Genomic DNA, 9,681 nt, shown 5'->3' with positions numbered 1-9,681 from the left:
TCAATGAGCAAATTGTTTTATTAACACATGCAGAAGACACAAATAGGTTATTTCAATGCTATTCAAATTCTCTTTTTGTTTGTTTTTTGGCTTAGTCTCCATTTCCGACTATTTAGAATAAAGTCAATATGAAATCAAAATGTATTCTATGTACGTTTTCAATGTATATTGCTGGTTTTACTATGCTCAGAAAATGTCTTTATAATTTAGTTTTTTAAACAAAATGTCTCTTACTTTCCAACACCAAACGTCCAAGCACATGGATCCCTTTTGGTTGCCCACTTTTCAATAACCAATCAATTTCCTGAATATCCAATTTTACTTGGAAATATGTCAAGATTACGAGAGTAAAATGGGTTGCAAACTGCGTTTGATGATCTTTTGTTAACTGACATACCCCTTTATAATCTTAATTATCCAGTACTGCGTGCGATATGTTATTCTACCAGGACTAGTTTGGATAATTTTATTGCTCAGATATAACTTAGCATTATACTGATATGTTTAAATTATGGGGTAAAGATTCATTCTTATGTGTGGCAAAAAAGTGCAAATATATAATTTCAAATTATGTCAGTGACTGTCATTGACATTAAAGTGCTTTCACAGTCTACATTAAGAAACCAAAGGAACAGCTTGGAAAAAAGGATTCACCAGCTGTGCTCATTTCTACTGTAAACACATAGACACACACATTCTATGGTTCAGTGTAGTGCATAAGCGGAGTCTGCCACTGCGCTTGCCCATACATGAGGAAACTGGCTGCGGTACGGAGGTCTTCAAGGTCTATGTTGGCGAGGAAGGATCTCTGAAGCTCAGCTTCCACTGAACTCCCGCCGGAACCACGACTCTTCAGAAGTACCACTGCAGACTGACACAGCAGCCAGTCGATCATTTTATCCAGTCTGGCCCAGTCCAAACTTGCCAGTACACGCTTGCCCCACAGGCAGATATGAAGCATGTTAGCGGCCACACGTGCACTGGGGCGCTGGAGAAATGATTAAATAAATGTGTTAGATAAGTCAGTTAATGAACAGAATTAACTTCTCAGCCAAAGTTAAAATTTTCTTTTTGGTTTCTACATTTTGGAATCTGACGAAAACCTTTAAAAGAACATTTAAAGGTCACATTTCACCCCAACATATGCCATTTTCATGACAATTAAGCAAAAAAATTATTTCCCACCCCAAAATTACTACAGTAATTAAAAGATAATTAATTCGAATTACTCTGTTAAACAAAACATTTTTACATATAAATGTAAAATATATACATCATGGTGGTATTTGTTGACCTGCCTTTAATTTATGCTGAAAACAAAAACAAACAAAAGCATTATAGAAATGAGAATAACCTTTAAGAATAACGGGAAATACATAAAAACTCAAAGTAAAATGCATTCCAGTAATGGGAATTTGATTGCTTAACTGTCATAAAAATAATATCAAAATGCAAAAACAAACAAAATATTGTCATAAAAATACCTCATTTTCATCATGTAATGTGATGTTTTTGTGAAATTCACCCTCATATTGTAAAAGAGTAACAATTAATAAAACCAAACAAATTGAGAACTGGAGGGACTGTTTATGAGAAGACAATACCTTATGATTATTTCTACATAGCAGTAACGCCACTACTAGCTGTACATAAGCAGGTACACTGTCAGGCAATGGAGGGAGTTGTCTTTCCTGATAACTGCGACTCTCCAGCCCCTGTAAGCTGTAGAAGGGGTTTGGCTGACCAAAAAGTTCATAAGCAATCGCCCCTACGGCCCAGGCATCTGCTTTACTGTAATCGATCGTTACCCCTGGACCAGGGACTGCTGTTGCGACCTACAGAAAATATAGATACATAAATGTCCAGTATATTAGCCACTGTAAATGTTAGTTAATTGTAACGGCCACAAGCCAATCAAATCGATAATAATTTATGATGAACAAATTTTATTATTGATTAGTTGGATATGTATGGGGAGCATTTTTGGTGGAGAAAAACTGCATTCTAGTGGGGATGAGAAGTGAAATGGATTACCGTAATTTCCGGACTATAAGCCGCAACTTTTTTCCCACGCTTTGAACCTCGCGGCTTAAACAATGACGCGGCTAATATATGGATTTTTCCCGCTTTCAAATTTTATTTAAAAAAAAAAAAACATTCTGTGACGTGCTCAGTTTTTTGGCGGCGTGAAGCTTTCATTAGACCAATGAAATTGCCGAACGGGTTAAGGTCAAACAACTTTTTTGTTTACTGTTTAGATTAAATCGAGCGTGCTCAAACTTCCCATCATTCCGATTACGGTAGTCATTTTGTCACCCTCATCATGGCAAAGACACGGAGAAATGCATATGATGCAGCTTTCTAGTTGAAGGCTAGAAAGCTGCTGTTGGATCTGGCTGTTGGAAAAGGAAATAGAGCTGCTGCACGGGAGCTTGGTCTTAACGAGTCGATGATAAGACGTTGGAAACAGCAGCGTGAGGAATTCTATGCGCCAACACTAGACTGACGTGTGTCACTCTCTCTCTTGAGGCTCTGTGGCTGCTGCCTTTTTATGCCGCTCTCCCCATGATTACTGAACTTAGACACAGGTGTTAGACATAATTTAGCTCAGGCGTTAGCGCCCTTATCGCTTTTCTCTCCCGGACGGGCGCTTGACCACGCCCCCGCTGCCACACCGTGTTTCGTTAAAGCCTATTTATTTTAGTTTCAAGCCGTGTTTCGTTAAAGCCTGTGTAAAGTTAATTTGTTTCAATGTACCGGTAGGCACCTGTGGCTTATAGATATGTGCGGCTTATTTATGTTCAAAATAATATTTTTTTTTAAATTCAGTGGGTGCGGCTTATATTCAGGTGCGCTCAATAGTCCGGAAATTACAGTAGTGTGGACATGGCCTTAATTCAGAAGTTATTTAGAGTGTTCTAAACTAGATAGGTGTAGTCTCTAAAGACAAACTTTAATGTTTGATGAACAAAGTCTGAAAGTTTAAACTAGTCTCAAAAGTAAATGTTTGATGGTTATACAGACATTACAATAAGGCAAATCATCAGCTAGCAAGCGAGATAGATAGTAGGTTTGTTTACATTTGAATTTTTTGGACATTTAGAATTTAAATTGAACATTGTCAATGTAAGCCAATGAGATTTTCCAGTTTGTTGATCACCCGCTGTGTGAAAACCATTAGTCCGATCAGTAAGAAAGAAACGTAGCACCCCAAGTCAGAATAGTAAAAACAGTAAGAACAGTCTGAAGATTTGTACCAAGTTTGATGGATGTAGCTTGAAATCTCTAGGAGGAGTTAGTGTTAGAAATTTTGGTTTTTAAAATGTTTGTAGAATTGAAGTATATTGGCTTTGCCAAGCCCAAAATGTCAAGGCTCAAGATGCATTTTGTGATGCATTTGATGTGTCACGTTTCAGCATTTGTATAAATTCTCTCACCTCAGGTGCCATCAGACACGAATTACCTCCTTTGCTCACCCACCGACTGTTAAAGGGCAGTTTAAGGCCGAAGTCTTCAGCCAGACAGCACCCGAAATCAGTGATCACCAATCTGGGACAGCAAACTATAAAATAAAACAGACAGCATTAAGATTCTGTACATTTCTTGGAATTGATAAGCATTTCCCTACTGTAAACTTTCAATGAAATATGATTCATCATTGGCAAAAGTTTTTGCAGCTTTGTCTTGGAACTTTTACCACAGTCAAATTCCAGTAGCACATTGTCTGATTTGAGGTCTCTGTGAGCGATGCCCTGTCTGCACAGGTGGTCCACCCCTTCCAGCAGTTGTAGCAACATGAGAGAGGCCTGCATCTGGTCTGGCATGCTCACCTTCAAGTACTGCCGCAGGGTGCATGGGTAACTACAGCACAAGAACATCAATCGTCATTTCTTAGAAGGAAAATAATGTCCACAAGTATCAATCATCAGAAAATTTGTCTGAAGGCCTGTTCAAATCTGACACGACAAAATAATCTGAATCACAGAAAATAATCGATAAGTCTATTGACAACTGATCCTTTGCATGACTCCAACAACAGTTTGTACTTGAAAGATGGCAAAACCCATGCTGATCATTCCCATGGTCTAATGCAAAATAAAACCCATCTGACAACACTTGCTTTAATGCAAATTATAAGCCATCGGGAATAGTGGCAGATATAGTGCAACACAGTATAAATATGACTTCTTTATGGGAGACAGCTTGATGCTGAAATATAGTGTGCTGTGTCTTGTCTAACTGATCGGACTTAAGGTTTTCACAAAGCAGATCAAAAAATCTGAAAAATCCCATAGACTTATATTGACGGAATGTTTAAACGTGCCAACGGAATGCTCATTAATTCAAACCAGAGACTATTGGCAGAGACGGGCCACTTCTATTTAAATGAATGGGAGGAATTGGAATGCAGAACCAAGAAGCTCTAGCTCCCAATGGTCAGGAAGTCCCACCTTACAGGTAAAAGAGCCAATCACCTTTTAGATACAAACATCGCCTGTCAATCAACTCGAGAACCTGCATGCACATTAGCAATACAAACAGGAAAAATGTAGTTTTTAGCATATGAGGTAAATAAGCACAATTTATGATTCAAGTATTATCAAATTGTATTGCTGATTTGAAATATGTTCTTAGAACGTAATCTTGACCATCCATTTTTTTAATTTCGGTCTTTCCCCATTCATGTAGATAGGAGCTGCAATGTCATGATTGGAAATAGCCCCTCGAAAGCATTCCAAAGATAGCCGACAGTGGACTGACTTGCTAAAAAGACTTTGGCTGTTTCTCAAAGTGCATTCTTTTGTGTTCTTAGTTCTCGTGGACTCGTTGTACGTCATCATCCACTGCCGAAGTTCAATTCCAAGCCTCAAGAACGCAAGTTCAGAGAACACAGGAAATTACCTGGATGTGTCCTTGAACTCGAGGATGCATCTTATGGTAACTTGTGGGCAAGAACTCGGTACTACGGTGGCAGACAAAGGACATTTATTATTTAGTTTTTTCCTCAAGAGTTTCCCACTGTAAGCTCACGAAAGTCTGATAGCTCGCGAGAGTTGTAATACTCCGTTCAACATTTGTTGACCATTGCAAGACTGGTCTTCATAAGGACACAAGTCCATTCTCAGCATTCTTAGAATGTTGAAACACCCTTTGTTCAAAATACTGTCAAAAAATTCAAATGTAAACATCCAAAGAAAGGCTTTTGATCTGCTTTAGGTTGCTCTCGGTCTCTTTCTCTATCTGACAGATTATATGGCTATCAATGTAACAGTCTGTCTGATTATTTGTCTAGCTAATTAGCTGCCTATTTGTCTTACTGTAATGTCTGTGCAACCATCAAATTTCAAACTTTTAAAAACAGTTCTAAATTTCAGACTTTGTAAAGGCTTTGTAAAGCCAAAATCAAAGTATATTTAGTTAGTAATAATAATAATAATAGTAGTTACAGCTGATGCAATAATTATGGTGCTAGGTATAGGATATATATTAACACATTCCATTTCATCAACATTTGCTTTAATTTGGGGCCTGGGTAGCTCAGCGAGTATTGACGCTGACTACCACCCCTGGAGTCGCAAGTTTGAATCCAGTGCATGCTGAGTGACTCCAGCCAGGTCTCCTAAGCAACCAGATTGGCCCGGTTGCTAGGGAGGGTAGAGTCACATGGGGTAACCTCATCATGGTCATGATTAAAAGTTCTCGTTCTCAATGGGGCACGTGTTAAATTGTGCGTGGATTGCGGAGAGTAGCATAAGCCACCACATGCTGTGAATCTCCGCGTTGTCACACACAGCGAGCCACGTGATAAGATGCACAGATTGACAGTCTCAGAAGCGGAGGCAAGTGAGACTTATCTTCTGCCACCCGGATTGAGGTGAATAACCACGCCACCACGAGGACCTACTAAGTAGTGGTAATTGGGCATTCCAAATTGGGAAAATTTGCTTCAATTTTGTGTTGTCGCTATGGCATTTATTATATAGTTCTTAGTATTCACAGACCAACTATATTGATGACTCAATGTCTGGTTCTGGTCACATGACCCAAAAGCATGCATTTCATTGGCTGGTGGGTTTTTGTGCCATGCAAACCAAAAACATCCACCTCATCTCTAATCTAACCTAATTAAACAAATATTTTATCACAAATGCAAATTCTTAATGACTTGCTGTAAAAGGTTTCACAGGAATGCAGTAGCAAATGTGTGAAAAGGACTTAAATCTAAACAAAGGTCATGGGATGAGATACTTTGAGAGCAAAGGATCCATTTAGGCATTATTTGATATATTTCATGAAAGTGCTTTCATGGTTCCTCACTTTTTCATGACCAGGAACAGAGTACGGTTACTGCCCAAACCAAGTGGATTTAGTCTGGCGGGCAGGACATCAGGGTACTCCTCCTGAGCACCGGGCAGTAGGGGTACTTCTGCAGTGAAGGCCCGATACACTGTGATCACGTTGGGATGAGCCGTCAGTCTCTTAGGCACCAATCCAAAGTGGCTGCAAAAATAGCACAGCAAAGCCCTTGGCAATAGTTCAGTCTATGTTAAGGCTTTGTTGCACAGCTACAGTTAATTTGAACTCACCCATCCAAAGTAATCTGTCCTTTCTCCTTTGTTAAAGCCTGGGTACATGCAGGGACCAACTCCATTGACATAGACTTAAGGATAGCGTCACTTGATGAACCAGCCTAGAAGAAAATAAAGGGGAAATTGTAATTGTATTTTTAGCATTTTCCCCCTGCTTTCTGAGAACAGAAACGGGACCCAGTTGAGAACCTTCACTTTACATGAACTAAAACACAAAGGCATTTCTACTTTCAATAACAGTCTAACTAAAACTAAAATGCTCTAACTTCTCACCCCAATGTTCCACATCATTTTCACAGCTAAAGGAAAGCTCGGTACGGTGGAGAATCCAAGTGGTCCTTCATTTTTATTTTCAGTTTCATTCTGGTTTAGTTGCACCAGTGAACACTTTCCACTCTCTCCAGGGACCGCAAAGGGAGCTGCTGCTTCATAGACCGCTGCATTGCAACCTTTCCCAATCTGTTTCCCAATAGCATAGTCCTCCAACTTGTACCCTGATGTAAATGACTTCAGAGGGGTCTGGAACTTCTTCTTTCTGAAAACGGCCTACACATAGACAGAAAACTATTAAAAAAATGGCTATACAAAAAAAAACGTTAAAACACAGCATGCACCTGCTGACAAATTACATTATACAGATGTAATTTGCATGAATTTGCCATTTTCATTCATTTCTATTGAATTAGTATTATGGATTACTCACATTATCCCAAAATAATAACATAAATTTGGTGACAAATTCAAAATGCATTATGCATTTAAGTGATGAGCTGGAATTTGGATATATACGATTTGCGTATACTTTGCAATAAATAATTGTAGTACTTCACAGCAAAAAATTACTAAGTTTAATTGTGCTTTTAATCAATTTAGGGTGCTTTAAAGAAGACAAAATGCCTATATAATAGCATGTAACTTTAGAAAAGATGCTAATTTTACATTTACATTTATGCATTTGGCAGACACTTTTATCTAAAGCGACTTACAGTGCACTTATTACAGGGACAATCCCCCCGGAGCAACCTGGAGTTAAGTGCCTTGCTCAAGGGCCCAACAGTGGCATCTTGGTGGTGCTGGGGCTTGAACCCCCGGCCTTCTGGTCAGTAACCCTGAGCCTCAACCACTGAGCCACCACTGCTGTAATGACTTAAATATTTAATTGGAGTTGAGCAGTGATCGATTACAGTGGAATTTACACCCAATTTGCAAATAAGTGTACTTCTAATTGAATATAAGCCATTTTTCCACACCACAAACATTAAACATTTCAGTGGCAGTATCAGGGTACAATGACAGTATCAGATGGTATTTCCAAAGTACTGTATATATAATGGTATTCCATGACACTTTAAAGAATACCATGGTATTACCATGGTATAAATGTCCAAAAACAGGGAAATACCATGGCATGTGCCCCCAAATAACATGGAAATACCATGGTATATGGCAAAAAAAAAAACATGGAAATAATACCATCGTGCTTGTCACAAAAACAAGGAAATAATATAGTATACGTCAAAAATATGTTATTGCCATTGTACCATGTCCAAAAGTACCAAAAACCAAGGTAATACCATGGACGTTTAGATATTTTGGGTAGAGGACTAGGTATGATGACAATAATTACTAATCATTTGTTGTTAATAATAGACATAAAATTATATATTTTTTAATTTATATATATATTTTTAACTTAATTTACAAAGATATTCTTGTTATTATGGGATGTTGATGTCACCTGTATTTCCTGACACAGCGCTACACCCTTTCTGTCCTCCTCCAGCTGTTGTTCAATGAGCCCTAATCCCACACCAAACGCCAGGAAAACAGCCCTGTTTCTGGGTGAGCCGCCCCCAGCTAGTCTCCTGAAACCACCCGACTGGAGCCGAGCGGCCAGCCCGCTGAGAGAGAGTCGGTAGAAGCGGTAGCGGGCGGGCAGGAAGCTCTGCGGCTGGACGGTGCGGGTCGGAGGCGACACACGCAGCCGCTCACCGCGGAGCTTCGCTGCCACACGGCCGGCTGGTTTGATGAGACCCAGCTGGAAAACGGACCTCCCCAGCTCAAGGCAGCGACTGAGAGCATGTTTCACCGACATGTTTGATCAAATTGAAGGGATAAAATTCCCACGGTGACCAAAAAAAAACAATCGGGCCCTTTGACTGACCTAGATTCTCTCTACATTATCTACCAAGGACAGTGTGTTTATGTAACGTCGATTGGTTGAAGGATGTTTGTCTCTTTCTAAATTGTCAAAATAAAAGTCTCAATGTTTTTGATGCGTTGGGGAAGCTACTTTAAACGAAAGTTTATGACTTAAAGGTTCACCCAGTATTTTTTCTTCTTAAAAAAATATTTAATCCTAAAGAAATGAATGGCATAAACCTCACATGAGATGAAGACTCTAGTCATACCAGCAATAAAAGTAGCCTATTAAAGGAATATATTATGGAGCCAAATCAATCTCATTAATAATTCACGCACAAAAAACGATTCATACATGCGTAGACAATTTCACATGCATGAAACCTAATTAACGTACACATAAAAAAAATTCACGTGCGTGAAAAAAATATATATTCACAAAAAGCTATTCACATGCGCAAAATAAAAGTATGCATACGTAAAATACATTTTACAAACGCAAAACATACTTCATAGATATACATCTAGTCGCAAAAAGTTTAGAATTTTTTTTATGTACGAGTGTATCCATGAATCTGAATTTGCAATTCGTCATTGACGTGTGAATCACCTCGGATTTGTGTGTGTGTGTGTTTTTGAGACTTTCCTGGCAGATATCTCTTCCCACGTGGGTCTGTCGTACTCTTTAGCCAATCAGATGCGAATTTAACCAATCATATCATAAGCCACTGATTCTGCGCACCTTTTGCGCATTATGGATTAATTGGAACGGAAATGAAGCCTTTACATCAGTAATCCAGCATGGCGAACGAAGAACGGGAAGTAATTTTTTTTTTGTGCTGCTATTTATTATTAATATTAGAGTCACACATACATATTCAGAATTTTTTCTCAGTATTAGTAAATTGCCTATTTTATTTATTCAATAAAAGTATCAATACTGTCCTCA

General features: G+C 38.8%; 1 protein-coding gene across 1 annotated transcript; it reads right to left on the bottom strand.

Annotated features, from left to right (window-relative positions):
- Window positions 1–8,816, bottom strand: pink1 (PTEN induced kinase 1). The gene is made up of 8 exons (XM_052105195.1): window positions 8,329–8,816; window positions 6,864–7,136; window positions 6,588–6,691; window positions 6,319–6,501; window positions 3,698–3,861; window positions 3,438–3,562; window positions 1,605–1,835; window positions 1–988 (listed from the first exon to the last, which is right to left on the bottom strand). The coding sequence occupies exons 1-8, from the start codon at window positions 8,683–8,685 to the stop codon at window positions 698–700; spliced, it is 1,728 nt and encodes a 575-aa protein (XP_051961155.1). The 5' UTR covers window positions 8,686–8,816; the 3' UTR covers window positions 1–697.
- Between the last annotated feature and the right edge of the window lie 865 nt (window positions 8,817–9,681).

The sequence above is a fragment of the Xyrauchen texanus genome, chromosome 35 (genome assembly GCF_025860055.1).
Source record: "Xyrauchen texanus isolate HMW12.3.18 chromosome 35, RBS_HiC_50CHRs, whole genome shotgun sequence".
Taxonomy (NCBI): domain Eukaryota; kingdom Metazoa; phylum Chordata; class Actinopteri; order Cypriniformes; family Catostomidae; genus Xyrauchen; species Xyrauchen texanus.
The sequence above is the reverse complement of the archived record's forward strand: the minus strand, read 5'-3'. Positions and strand labels throughout refer to the sequence as shown.

Bases quoted from the DNA above. Each gene is read 5' to 3' on its own strand.
- pink1 (XM_052105195.1), bottom strand. From the start codon at position 8,685: ATGTCGGTGAAACATGCTCTCAGTCGCTGCCTTGAGCTGGGGAGGTCC. The intron at 6,692-6,863 runs GTGAGAAGTTAG...ATTTTCTTCTAG, and splicing joins AAATGATGTGGAACATTGGG to GCTGGTTCATCAAGTGACGC. The intron at 1,836-3,437 runs GTGAGAGAATTT...TATTTTCTGTAG, and splicing joins CGTGTCTGATGGCACCTGAG to GTCGCAACAGCAGTCCCTGG.